Raw genomic sequence first — 14,160 nt, 5'->3', positions numbered from 1 at the left:
TGCAGCATGGGCTGTGCTGCTTGCAGGAGAGAAGCCCAGAAAGTTCAGATTTACAGCACAAGCCTAAATCGTGTTTAAATAACATAAATCTTCAAAGACAAGGAAAGAAAACCAAAAAAACAAACACCTGCACGTACAGTTTCAACTTCTTTGATTTCTTCCTTTAACCTCTCCACCTCGTGCTCCAAAGAAGTGACTGAAGTTTTCATCTGCAGTTTTCAGGAAAAATAAAGATATTTAGTAGGGCTGGTCTAAGACAAACTCTCCTTATACACACGAGATTGCTCCTACCTTCTAAAAATACTGAGGATTAAATCAGTGGCTGAATAAAATAAGATGGTCAAATAATACAATATATCTGAGTCTATGTTGGAACACCTCTTCTACCTTCTCCCAACCTAAGAAGTTCTTTGACATATTTAGAGCCTAAATGACTGAAATATTTGGAATAAAAGACTAATCCAGTTGGCCATTAGCCATAGTAAAGGAAATATCCTTCCTAGGCAGAGAATAGAGTCCATCATATACCCAAACCCAGCATTTTTAGCCTTATTAGGGGCTGTGTAAGTGCAGCAGATGGTAGCACATCTCTAGTTCAAGATCTGACAGCCTCTGTGAGCCCCTCAAACGAGATGTTTACAAATCATCTGTTTGCTCCAGGCTCACACTCTGGCACTCAAATTTACTAAGCAGAAATACTTTAGAAATTATTTTTCAAAAAAAAAGCAGTTTGACCTACTTTAATTGTAAACTGGGAAAGAGACATAAAAAAAGCTTTCTTCTTCCCACTTTTGCTAACAGAGCCTTCCTAAAAGGAAAGCTTTGCAGGCAATTTCAAGAGTAATTAGTTGACCATAATGGATTGAGCAGTATTTTAACAGCTTCCAAAAAACTGTTATGATCCTATGATACTTCAATTTTAGCTCAAAGAGTCCATATCTATTCACAAATAGACTTGGAAAAAGAATCCAGGTGCTCAACAGAAGCTGTCTGTCCAAGTTATCAGGATCAGAAAAACATATTCCTGGGCACACTAACAGGACACATGTACATTTCTCGACCTTTGTCTTCCCATCTCATCAGTATTAATTTTACTGCTTGCCATTTAGCTGCCTCCTGCATCACCTGCAAATGACTCCCCATCCTGGAAGTGTTCAAGGCCAAGCTGGATGGGGTTTGGAGCAACCTGGTCTAGTGGAAGGTGTCTCTGCCCATAGAAGGAAGTTGGAATAAGATGGTCTTTAAAGGTCCCTTCCAACCCAAACCATTCTGTGATGACAGGACTGTGACACAGACTTGTCATAATGGCCACAGACCTTACACCTGTGCTGTTTATTTGTTCTTGCTTCTCTAAAGATGGCAACAGAAACAGCCACACAAATCTGAAGATATCGACAAATCCCCCATTTTGCAGGTCCATTTAACGGAAATACATTCCTTTAAAAACTAAAAATCAGTCTTAGCTTCATGTAAAGTATCAGAGCACCAAAATACTACTGATGTGAGGAATCACTCCTATTATACTTGTTGCAGGCTTCACCTTTTTCATTCCCTGGTCACGAGCACATCAAACCAGGCAGCCAGGGCTGTTCTACACCTGCCTTCACAGAGCTCAAACACCTTCTGTGACTTCAAGCAGAACTTGCCTGGCTGCTGTAAAAAAAAAAAAAAAGGGAAAAAAAAATCTTCAGAAATACCTGTTTAAGTTCCTTCTGTGATTCTTCAACTTTTATCTTCCATTTGCTTTCTTCCTCTTCCACGCTCCTCTGTAGCCTTTGTAAAATCCCCTCCTAAGAAGAGAGAGGGATTTGAAAGCTCAGAGCAGAAGAAAGGCAGCTTGAAGCACCACACAGGTGACCAGGCATCCAACTCACCGTCTCTGCCAGAACAGATTTGTATTTCTCACACTCCAGCTGCAGCAGGATGTGCATTTCCTCAGCCTCCTTCAACTTCTGCTCCATAGCCTGGGCAAAGGAAAAAAAGGGACCACAGGAGTCACATCTCAGTGGATGGATTTCAGTTCTATTCATCTTATTTCCAAAAGCTGGTGTCATTCATGGGCAGGTCTGTCTTCCCAACCCATGCAAAGACAAGAGCAAGTGCAATGTTCACCTACAACTCTCAACATTCAAAGCACAAACTTCATGTGAGTTACTGAAAAAATGCCCATCACTTGAAAAAGGGAAGAGGGATTTTGAATTTCATGAACTCCCCACTCCACGAGGCACTTTTCAAAGATGCAAATACATTTCTGATTTACAACTTGCAAACACCCACAGGTTGCCCAGGGAAGCTGTGGCTGCCCCATCTCTGGAAGTATTCAAGGACAGGTTAGATGGGACTTGGAGCAACCTGGTCTGGTGAGTGACATCCCTGTCCAAAGCAGGGGGGATGATCTTTAAGGTTCCTTCCAACCCAAATGATTCTAGGATTCTATAAAGCAATTTTCTTGTGACTTGTTTGAGAATTTGAGCTTGACAGTGTGTAAGATTTACACTGGAAAAATACATTATGCCACACACAATTTGTCCACCTTGTGCCTACCTTGACATCCTCAGATCCTGAAGCCTCTCTCAAGTATTCTTTAGCCATCTTTTCAAACCCACATATCCATTCGCTGTGGCTCTGTTGGGAAATCATTCAGTTAAAGCTGAGAATAACCTCAACAAAAGCTATCTTCAGGACATTTTGCCTCCCAACTGCAGGCTCAGGGAGCAGTGTTTCAGTCCTCTGAGTCCCCAGAGCTCACACACAGTTGTTGTTCAGCCAGTGCCACACACAGCTGAAAGGGGCTGGTGGGCAGCAATCCAGGAGCACGAGGTTATGACACACACACACACACACACACAGTTCACAGGGGCTTGGATGTGCTGAAATACAGCTGGGTGACAGAGGACTCCCTGCAAGTGTCAGGGCTCCACAAGAAGTATTTGAAGATTGAAGGGAATCTTTTCCAAAATCCCTGAGCAATTAAAGCAGACGCTTGCTGCGTAATTCTAGGAAGGCTGTTTTATAACCTTACAGAAACAGTCTTTTTAAAGACTGGCTCATCAGGAGACTAAGTTTAGCACATTTGGGAACAATTTTAAATATGAATATTCAAAACCTCTAGACGTTATAAATGGAATGCAAACCCCATTTTCCCAGCCTCACTTCACATTACTCACCCCATCTGAACCACACGAACCCAGTGCACCTTCCCTGCAAACAACTGACAGCCACCAAGGATATAAAACTGGAAATCAGTGCTTGGGAACAAAATAAACCCTCCTAAACTGTGTTAGCTGTCACTGAGGCAGCACAACTCCTCCAGAAAGGGGGGGGGGGAAAGATGGATCCCCGTTGTGCCAGACAGTGAGCAAACACACAGCAGACCTTATTCACCCCTCAAAATTTACTGGCTCAGTTGCAAGATGACACAGACAGGTAAATTGGATATTGAGTCAATAAGAAAACACACAATAATGACAATTTCTTTTTTAACACTTGTCTTGAAATAAGAGGCAGCTTTGCCTCTCTGCTGGTGGGAAGCACAAGGCATCACCAGCAAGACACTCTTGTCCCACTGCAAAAACCTTGGGAGAGAGGGGACTGTGAGGAAACACTCCAGACTGCCCAGCACAGCAGGACCAGAGCTCCCTGGTTCCCAGCAGAAGGTTAAGAGGAGCCACTTCTCTTACCACATTAGAAGGTAGAGAGACTTTAGGGAACAGCTTCTGGAGGAGTTCGCGCGTCTCCATCTCGGCAGCTTCCAAATGCTGCTGCTTCTCCTAAACCAAGAGAAGGGCTCACATGAAATGGGGGAAAAAACACTCCACAGACCTGGCAATAGCCTTTTCTATGCCTACAGTAACTTACTTAACCCAGAAAGTCCTTTTGTAAGTGAGAAAGGCGCTATAGTCTCTAAAATTGCCAGTAAATTGGTTCAAAAATGGACACTAAATTGCTTCAGAATTTGGCCTTCACATTTGTTCTCGCTTAAGCTTTTATTTTCTTATGTTCGCCTCCAATCTAGCCTGGCTGTACAGAAATCACACCATCAGTCACTTGTTCACAACACAAGCTACACTGTGCTGAGTAACTGCATCCATAGATCACACCAACCCTGCCACTCAACCTGAGCGAGCTCAAAAACAAGCAGTTTGGTCAATCAACTTTTTTTTTTTTTTTTAAAAATCCATGCTTTTTAAACAATTTTAGGTGGGAAAAAAAAAGAAGTCACCTTAAGTTAACGTCATCACATCAAAAACAGAGAATTAAAATCTAAAGGAAACTTTGTGTTAATGCACATTTGAACCAGGCCAAGAAAGTAAGACTTCTAAACATTAAGTACTCAAGAGGAAGACCCTTACATCCTCCTGTCCCAACCCTGGATGCAATGGGAAATAATTATTAGAGCTGTGTGACAATCTCCAGGTTTTCTTTGTTATTGCTCTGCCAATATAAATACCCAGAGCCAAGGGCAACACAGATCCATCCTTCCATGTATTTAACATTTAAAGCAGAGCAGCCACAGGACATATGCTTGCTGTGCTTGTGGCAGATTGGGTTAATTTAGCCCCATGACACTCAGGCTCCCATTTAAATTTAAATGTAGAAAGCCTGAAACCCTTCACAGAACGAAGCTTTCAGCCCAAATCCTTCACTGATACTTGTTGGTTTTTTTTTCCTTTGACATCACTGCCTTGCTGCTCTGAGTTCCCCTGCTGCAAGAGGTCGGTGGTGTGAGCAGGCTAAGATTCAGAGACAGAAACGAGACATTAGGTTGTGAAGTAGTGCTAAGTGTGTTAGTTGGCAGCAATTTAGGAACCACCAAGAAGTGGCAAGTGGCTGTTTGGTGAGGTCTTCCAACTGCAAGAGAAAGCAGGCAAGCATTAGCACACAGCAAAAGCAGGTACAAACCTCCCTGACCGCGGGGCCAGCGAAGAGCAGAGACACCTCCAAAACACAGGCTCACAACCCCAAATCAGAGCTCCTCTGCTTCTAGCTACCTGACTTGTGTTCCTACAGTTAGTTTGATGCCTTTTTTTTTTTTTTTAATTCTGCACAGTGGCAATTAACACTGAATCAGGCTCACAGCAAACACGAGCTCCTTTCAGAGCGAATCACACCCTGTATCGTTTTGAGCATCGGTCCCATGGTCCCTGTCGAGCTTCACATGCCTTCAAGGAGCAAATTCACAGCTGTGGTCACACCATTTTCCTGAGAAGCTCCCAGGTTTTTAAATAATAATAATAATTTAGTCCTGGTTCTTCACAGGTCCAATAGATTTGTTCAAGCACAGCCAAAGCCCAGTAGAAGAAAGCAGGTTGCTCACCAGCACAGCTTTTATTCTGGAGCTCCCCACAAAGCAAAAACAATTCACAACAGCTCTAACAATTATGCAAACGGAAATCAAAAGTCAGCATGCCCACAAACTAACAATTAAAAAAAAAAAACCAAAAAAACCTAAAGACAACAGGAAGAAGCAGAGGTGAGAGTATATGAATGATCGCTCAGAAGAGATTATACTTAAACTGCAGTAAAAGTTAAACGTCTCCATTTCACTTAAAAAACCAGCTGCAGATCTGCTTCTAGCTTAATGCATCATTTCTAGCAGTCAACATTACAACCTTGGCAGTCTTGTTCACTTTGTCCTGCAGCAATTTTTCAGTTGATGCCAATGCTTCCATTGCTTCCCAGTTTTTCTCCCGAAGGTCCTAATCATTTTTAGAAAGAATGATTTCAGTTCAGCCAATATTCAAACTGTTTTCCTTTTTACTTCAGAGATATATTTCGCATTACATTCCACCATTTGCATTTAAATGCTGGTTACTGCAAGATGATTTTGCTGGGGAATATGACATACACTAGCAAAAACCAAGTGTGATGTTCAAAGAGTCTGAATGAAAAGAGGGGGGGGTAAAAATGCCAATTCTGCCCAACCTGCCCCCGTGTCCAAAACTGATCCAAGTGTTACTGCAGAGCTGTATCACTACAGCGACCCCACACTTTGACTGCACTTGTAAGAAGAAAGAGGGAAGTTTTCAAAAGTAGTGAGGAACACAGACACCAAACCACAGATTACACAACAGAGTGTTAGGCATGTCGCGGTGCAGAACCCAGCATGGACCCCAGGAGACATGGAGGTGTGTGCACATTTATGCCCCTGATCCTGCAACCCGACCTTGGGCCTCAGCCCAAACCTCCTGCGCCGGGGCCGGTTTTAGAAACGCAAAGCTCAGGGCCTCGTTTGGCAGAGTTTACCCCACACAGGTCTCTCCACTGCACCCCCAGAGAACTGGTTTGCTGCTCACCAGCCCTCCTGGGAGGTTTTTGGGATTTCAGCAGTGGCAAGCACATCCCAGATCCACATGGAGAGACCGCAGTGCCGCGCTCCTGAGTCTTTCTTGGCGAGGTCATCAAACGTGTACTCCACAAGGCGTCAACATGCAAGCTCAGCGAGGAGGCCCAGAGCTCTTCTAAGAGCAGCCTCACAGCTCATATCTAGGAAGGATGGTGGGCCTTGCAGGGAGGATTAAAACTTTTTCCAACCCTCAGAGCAATCTCCTTCAGCAAAGGGTTGTTCTGTATTGGTTCTTAATTCACCGAAGTGGCATTCAAACCCTAGCACGTACCTACACCAGCTTCACTTCACCACTTCTGTTTGCCTGCTATCCTAAGGGCTGTTCTACAGGATATAAACACAATATTGGATAAAACTGGAGAAAAAGCTGGGACCTGCAGGCATGGTCTGCCCTTTAGCAGCAGTCAGACTTCTGCCTGCACCACGAAGGGTACTCAGACCTTGTGATTCCCCAGGAAACACACGTGCATATGTTCTACCTTTCCAGCTCATCTGTTTTCAGAGACTACTCAGCCACTTTCCCTCTATTTTATTTCAGCTCTTAGGCAGCAGTCCTTGTTCCACAGCTCAATATTTTCCTTGTGCATCTTCCTTATATTGCCCCTCTACTAAGCAATAAAGCTTATTGCATGGTATCCATCAGATTTTACAGGCAATCAAGGAGGGATAGGCAAGATAAATCAACTTTCTTCCAAGTAACTTAAAAGATAACACTCTTGCCCTCCACAGGTAATGTATTACAAGGAAGTAACTTCACAGCTCTCTGATGGCAGATACAAGCTTTAATTCCATCCACAAACAACCAGAACTGCACCATCAGCAGCTGCTGTGAAGGAAGGCTCATGGTCCTTCACCCACTCAGAAAGGTCAGGATTAGTCATTCAGGACTGGGAAGAGCCAGATCTGACCACCCTGAAGGTAATGCCTCCTCCCATGTCCATGCACAAGGACCATAACTCAGAGCACAGCACCTTTCATCCTCCCACCCTCCCTCCTCTTCCCTTGGCAAAGGATGTGTTTCTCAACAGGGCTTTTAAGGCTTGAATCCAAATCTAAGAACCTGCTCTGGGATGTGTTCCCTAGCAGTTCTCCTTCCTCTCATCCAATAAGCAAATTGTCAAGGAGGTGACAAACTCTAAACCAGTAAAGTAAAGTATGCTCAGTCACTCCCAAGAGGAAAGGAGTGTCCAGGGGGCACAACACAGCAGACACTCCCTGCAGAATGCCCCAGGCATCAGGGAGTGCTGTGCACACAGGTTTGATTGGTTTGGGAGTTTGGGGGGTTTTCTAGGGCAGTGGGGGAAGAATTTCCTTACGTTGTTCTTTTTCCTCTGCTGCTCAAAGGCGTTTCTCTGAGAGGCGAGCTCGTTTTGGAGACTGGCGATTTCCTTCTCTTTGCCTGCAACCCTGAATTGACAAAGAGAACCATAAACAAGTCAGGAGACACTGAAGAAATTTCCAGTGAAGCACTGACACCCTTTCCCATACACTGCCTTGCCTTCCCTTCCAGCAACACACTCTCTTTGAAAAGCTGCTCTCGCTGACTTGGCAGCATCGCTTGCTTCCCACTGCTCTGTGAACCACGGGCTGCCAGAGCAAAGCCCATTGTAAAGCTGTTGTTTGCCTACAAGAGGCATCTGCACACATTTATCAGGGCCACAGAAAGGCAGAGCATTAGCTGAGGATAAGTCAGCCAGCCCACACTAGTACAGCACCACAGAACAGGCCTGCTGGATAAGAGCATTCCCTTTCAAGCACCTAGTCCACAATTTATAAGTCATTTAACTTAAAAGACAAATAATTCTGCCAGCCAAAAATGCATGACAGTGGCAATTTGCTTAGCACAATGTAAGGCAGTATGGCATCAGCTTCCACATGGTTATTTAGTGTGCTTCAGCTCCACGTTATAACACACTTTTACCCCCGAGATCTTCCCTGGGAAGAGATTTCCACCGGATGACTTTATAATACAAAAACCCCTCTACTGAGCTGAAGTTCCAAGAAAAAAAAGCCTGACACTTTTGCTTGAAACACCAACATTTAACTTTTCAGCCATACAGCTGAGCTGGCATACATCCAAAATTAAATCAATCATGGCTCACTTCCGTGGTGGGCACAACACACTGCCATCACTGTCTGTCTGCAGGAGACTGCAGGATTGTCATCGTGAGCAGAATCTCCATGTTCAAGTTTTATTAGATAGCAAACTTCTTTGTTTTCTTACTGCCCACTTCTCACACTCTGATATTGTACATTTGGCATTTATTTCACCTTCTAAATTTCCTGAGCAGTAACTGAAATGAATCAGTTGCATTCAACTTCTGGCATTACTCACACTTGGAGAAGCTCCTCGCTCTGGACAGCCAGAGATGCCTACAAAGAGATCAGAAATGTGTTAGGAGCAGACCAGCAGCAGAGACCATGATCTGCCTTGTTAATCAGGCACTGCTGCAACACCACACAGCTGCACTCTGGGCCTTTCAGAGAATCCCATCCAGTTCCCCTTGGCCAGGAGCCTGGCTGGGATACAGCGTGGAAAGACCAGGTGGAAAGGTAGATTAGAATGCAGGAGTAAGAAAGAACACAAGGCTGCAAATCCACATGATAAAGGGAAACAGGAATAGATATCCACAGCCAGAAAAACTGGCTTAAGTGCAACCCAGCCCTGAAGCTGTCCCTGGATTTCCACGGTCAACACAACCTCTGCTTTTTCCATACCATCTTACAAGATACCATCACTCCCTTCAACTTCACTCAAACAGTGCAATTGGAAGCTGTACCTGTTTGCAGTTCTCCTGCTTTAATTCTTGTATTTGAGCTTTAAAAGATTCATTTTCTTTTTGCACCTCCTGTTGAAAGAAAAAAGGTAATATATACTCATGCATAAATACAGATACACACTCACAACACATACATTCCTCAAAGATGTTATCAAAACTTTACCTGCAACTGTTTTTCTTGATTTGCAATTTCTCTCTCTTTTTCTTCCACCACAGCTTTCAATTTCTTCATTTGTTCTTCTTCCCCTTTCAACCTGCAGAGATGGTTTAGAAAGTAAGAAAAAAAAAAGATTAAAGTAAGGAAAAAAATTTATGCTAAAAAGGGACAGACACTAACTGGGACAGTTTTTGCAGCAGAAGATAAATAAATTTTGTATGCTACATATAATAATCAGCCAAAAGGAGAGCACACACACATGGAGAAGAAACCATTGCACTACAGCTCCAACCTAAGGAACTGATCACCTGAGCAATCCCTGCAAGCCAGGTGGCTCTGAAGGTGCCAGGGACACTCTCCTAAAGGTGAGGCTGCCTCAGGTACCACGTCCTGGCTCTACCAGAGCTCTGCTGGGAGGGCAGCACATCACAAGAGCTGCATTAAAGACAGAGCCCTTTCTGGCACAGTCTCACACGACCTTCCTCTGACTTAGAGCAGCCAGACAAAGCAGAGTCAAAACAGAAAGCCTGGCAGCCTTTCTCCATAAAACAGGAGCTGGAGAATTGGCTATTGCATCTCAGCCTGGAAATGGCAGACTGGATCTGTTCACTGCTTCCACCAGCTGAGCCACAGGCACTTCAGTCCACACTCTTAAAAATGCTAAACAGAAGGAGAAATTATCACTAGACACAGGAAGTTTCACTGGTTAATAGAGCCCTGAGTGAACATTCCCAGAGAGTGTCAGCAGCACTGCTCAGGCAGGATGGGCAGGGACACCAGACACTGAACAGCCATCAGCACTAAGAGCTTATTTTAGCAAAGCCCATGAAATTCCTGAAACCAATTCATACATTCCAATTTAAGATAAATGCCAGCATCAAATGCATATTCTCAGCAGACACTTGAGGAACTGCTACTATGCATACTCACATGCTCTGCAGGTCCTGGATTTGAGATGCAGTTGGTACCTGTAAAAAGTAATTCCCAATCTCATTTTGATGGCACAGTTTTCAAATTAACAGCAACTCTTTGCATGAGCAGAAGCAACACACAACTTGCAAGACACTTGCCAAAGAAATACCAGGAGTTTTGGATCAGACACTGATCCAAGAATAGCTAAACACATAATGGATTTCAGAAGCAGAGCTTACACCAAGCATCCCAAACTTCACACCAGCCAATTGCTCTCCATTCCATATTTCCCCTGGGAAATATTCCTGTCTAGACTTCCACCCAAAATAAAAGTGCAACTCGGTTTCTCCCCTTTTACTATCAACAAAAATCCAAACTGAGTTAGAATACCACCTTACTGGGAAAATTCTTCCATCAAGGATGTCCAGTTACCTGCTCTAAAGTCCAGTGCAAGAAATCAAAAGCCAAGATATTCCAGCCCCAGATAAAGGCAGGAAGGGATCACAGCAAAGCCTGACCACTTTAAGAGGAGCTGCTATATTCAGTCACAGCAAGAGTTCTTCCATGACTAGAGGCCTCCAGACCTGCTTCAGTCTGGCAAGGAGGTGCCCAGGACACGGCTCTGATTCTGTCTGGGAGCTTCAAAGCTTTCAGACCACCAAAGCTCCTCATTACATGCAATATCAGCCCAGCTAAAGAAGCTCTCAGAACTTGTTATCCATGTAAAACCTGTTTTGGATGAACACAGCTGAACTAGTGGGATCTCTGCACAGCAGACTACCAGCTTAGTCAAGTAGGATTTAAAACAGCTCTGTAGGTTGAAGGCAATGCAAACCCTTTTTGAGAGGTAGAGGAGAGAAACGTTTTCCTGTTCAACCAAGGAGCATTCCCAAACCACATCCACACTGCAGGCTGTACCTGTTGGAGCTGTTGCAGGTTCTGCTGTTCTAACTCCTGAATTTTTACAGTTAATTGTGCAATTGTATCCTTCTGACCCTTTGGACAAAAAAAAAAAGGCAAGTTTAGAAATGTAAATTTATCTTTTTCACAGCCAGAAATGCTGCAACAGAACTTATTTCCCTCCAGAATACCAAAGAAGGCTTACCTGCAGACATTCTCCTTTCTTAGCAATCTCTTTCTCCTTCTCTTCCAATAAGGCCTCCATGGTTTTCACCTGCTTTTCCTTCCCCTTCAGCCTGTACCATTAAACACACAGAGACACACAGCATAAACCCTTCTTTTTTATCCACCTGAAAATAAACCATCCTATGCTTTGCAGCACACAAACAAAAGCAGCATCTCTGATCAAAGGCACAAACACAATTCACCTGCTAAAAATCAATGTGTGAACACCTCCACTTCAGAGCCTGGGTTAGCAGGAGATGCCCTTGATCAGTGGTACTGCTCACTTAAGTGAGAGCTGACACATATTTGCAGGGATATCACACACGTGTGCTCTCCTCATCTAAAAATACTTCCTTCCCCCTCCCCAGCTGGGGACACGAGGGACTAACTGATCCCTTACCCACCCAGTTACAGCACAGATATTACCAAAGTCAGTTTTCCTCTATGCCTTGCCTACATCCCTCCATCCTGACTTGAATTTAATCCCTTGCAGCTAAACTGGGGCTCACAAAGCCAGGCAGCACTTCCTGTTTGCTGTCTCAGGCAGGACCAGGTATTTCTAATAAGGACACACATCTAAGACCAGTGTTAACAGCCTGGATCACTCCACATGGAGCAAAGACAGCAGGAAAGAACATTTTAACTTAAAATAGAGCAGAGAAGTAAGGGGTGCACAGGGCAGATCAGACATTAACAACTGTACTTACAGAGTCTGAAGTTCTTTGACTTGTGATGTAATGGACACCTAAAGAAAATAATCAGTGCTTCAGTTCAAGGCAGGTGGAAAAGACAAAATAAATGCTAAAAACTGCTCTAGGGAGAAACATGGGGAAAAAAACCAGACATTCATAAAATAGGCACTATTTGTTGCAGTTATATAAGCATAAACACTCCTTTGTCTTTTTTTTTTAATTATGAGAAGCCAAGTGTCTTTACTATCTACATTCTCCACATCTAAAATGTGGCTTCCAGAGCAGCAAAGGAAATGGTGCAAATGGGAACACAAGCAGGCCCATGTTTCCACCACGGGACACACAGGAAGAAGCAGACACTGATGATGACAACCATCTCACTGGCCACTGCAGCTCAAACCAGAGGGACCATCCCTGATCACTGAGGTCTTTGCACAAGGAATTGATTTTTTGGATGCTCTCTGCAATGTCAGCACTCCTTTAAATTCTCATTTAAGGCTGAACATGGGTGGAAGACACAAGATTTAGTGGGAATGTTTCTTTTGAATTCTGCATGAAAGACTGACAGTAGTTATCTGTGTAGATGCTGTTATCTGTGGCAGATCCTCTACCACAACATGGCAGGAGTTTTAGACATTCCCAAAAATCTCTATTCTGCTTGCAGGAGGGGCACAAATGTATCACCTTTGGAGCTTTCCAGAGACACCAACTACAAACTGCCCTTTTTTTCTGAGCTCTGTGTCAGTTCCAGGGAAGGAAACACACAAAAATAACTCCCTCAGTTCCTGGAAATTTGCTTTGGAGGAAAAGCCCAAGACGGAAACACATTCTGTGAAGCTTTGCCTAAAAAGGACAAAACTTTAACACTAAGGGAAGAAGAAAAGGGGGGTGACATGTTGGAATGTGTAGCTAGAAAGACTGGGGGGGAAAAAAAAAGTGCAGACCAAAACCACAACCCACACAAACAAGCAAACTTCCTGACAGCACGATGGATTGAGCTGCCTGCAGAATGGGCTCCCTAAGGAAACGTGGGCTTCCTTTGTTCTGGATGCTAGACAGCAATCATGCCAAAAAAGCCAAGACTCCTCCATTCCTGCATTCCTGAGAGCTGGAGTAAAATTTACTGTGCCAAAACCGACTCTCTTTGGGCACTGGGAAGAAAACAGTCTTGGGTTTACCTGGAAACCAGATACTATTTTGGGCCTGTAGTTTTTGTTCCAGCAATACAGAAAGGCCAACAACAGGAGATGCAACTTCAGAAGTTAAAATTTCCAAGTTGTCAGCCCCCAAAAATGTCCCAGTTTTCCATGTTTACTACAGGGACATTATGCACTGTGCCCAGCCAGAGTAAATGTTGCAGTGCCTGAAGCTATAGCAACTCTTGCCAAATTCCATACTAACAGTCCAAAAAGCTCAGGCATCCAAAGGTACGTGGTTTCTGAAGGACAGCACTAGTTACACTACACATTTATGGCTTTATATCCAAGAACAGTGTAGCTCTACCACTAAAACATTCCCCTACCCAGTGACATCGAGCAGTGAAACAAAACACACCAGAACAGAAATGAGTGAGCAGCGCATCCAAGGCAAGGCTGGTTCACACTGCTGCCACTAAGGTGTTTTACCTGTTTCTCCATCTCAAGCTGGGAATTTCCTACTTCTTCTTTCAGAGCCTCTATTTCCTGTGTCAAAGCCTTTTCAATGACAAAACAGACAGGGTTGGACAATGGAAACACAAAAACGCCACAAGAATGGATGCTACAAGTTCATCGCTCTACAGTGCCATGCAGTAACAAAGGGATGGTAGTCAGTGGCATCCACACAAGAGCCAAGGCAGGGATTGCAGAGAGATACCTGAACAGTCTTCTCCTTGCTTGCTACTTTTAGGACTTCGGCTTGGAGGAGTTCTTCCACTGATTTTATCTTTCCATCCTTCTCATGGATCCTTAAAGAGAGTAGAGGGACAACATGAGCTGAAAAAAAACGTGCTACTCCAGCAAACAAACAAGCTTTGGTTGTTATCCCATCACATCACCAGGCTCTGGGATCCACAGCGGGACCAGGCAGGAAGAACAAATAGGAAGAATAAGACTGGGAATAATCAGAACAAGTTGGCTTTATATAACCAGTAATTCACATGCTAAGTAG

General features: G+C 43.9%; 1 protein-coding gene across 8 annotated transcripts in view; it reads right to left on the bottom strand.

Moving 5' to 3' along the window:
• KTN1 (kinectin 1) overlaps positions 1–14,160 on the bottom strand; it is a 76,598-nt gene that overhangs the window by 10,995 nt on the left and 51,443 nt on the right. For 3 of the 8 annotated variants that reach the window (XM_051768749.1, XM_051768750.1, XM_051768754.1), the window contains 16 exons: positions 13,867–13,957; positions 13,638–13,706; positions 12,028–12,065; positions 11,301–11,391; positions 11,114–11,191; positions 10,214–10,251; positions 9,290–9,380; positions 9,127–9,195; positions 8,682–8,719; positions 7,663–7,753; positions 5,613–5,699; positions 3,681–3,770; positions 2,545–2,625; positions 1,875–1,964; positions 1,698–1,790; positions 138–209 (listed from right to left, as the gene is read on the bottom strand). In XM_051768749.1, the coding sequence (XP_051624709.1) occupies positions 138–209; positions 1,698–1,790; positions 1,875–1,964; positions 2,545–2,625; positions 3,681–3,770; positions 5,613–5,699; positions 7,663–7,753; positions 8,682–8,719; positions 9,127–9,195; positions 9,290–9,380; positions 10,214–10,251; positions 11,114–11,191; positions 11,301–11,391; positions 12,028–12,065; positions 13,638–13,706; positions 13,867–13,957 (1,207 nt within the window). The remainder of the gene's footprint in view (positions 1–137; positions 210–1,697; positions 1,791–1,874; positions 1,965–2,544; positions 2,626–3,680; positions 3,771–5,612; positions 5,700–7,662; positions 7,754–8,681; positions 8,720–9,126; positions 9,196–9,289; positions 9,381–10,213; positions 10,252–11,113; positions 11,192–11,300; positions 11,392–12,027; positions 12,066–13,637; positions 13,707–13,866; positions 13,958–14,160) is intronic. The other 5 variants (XM_051768751.1, XM_051768752.1, XM_051768755.1 and 2 more) reach the window with 3 other exon arrangements.

Source organism: Manacus candei, unplaced genomic scaffold, assembly GCF_025592945.1.
Source record: "Manacus candei isolate 608988 ecotype Guabito, Panama unplaced genomic scaffold, ASM2559294v1 h1tg000097l, whole genome shotgun sequence".
Taxonomy (NCBI): Eukaryota; Metazoa; Chordata; class Aves; order Passeriformes; family Pipridae; genus Manacus; species Manacus candei.
This window is presented reverse-complemented; position numbering and strand designations above follow the sequence as displayed.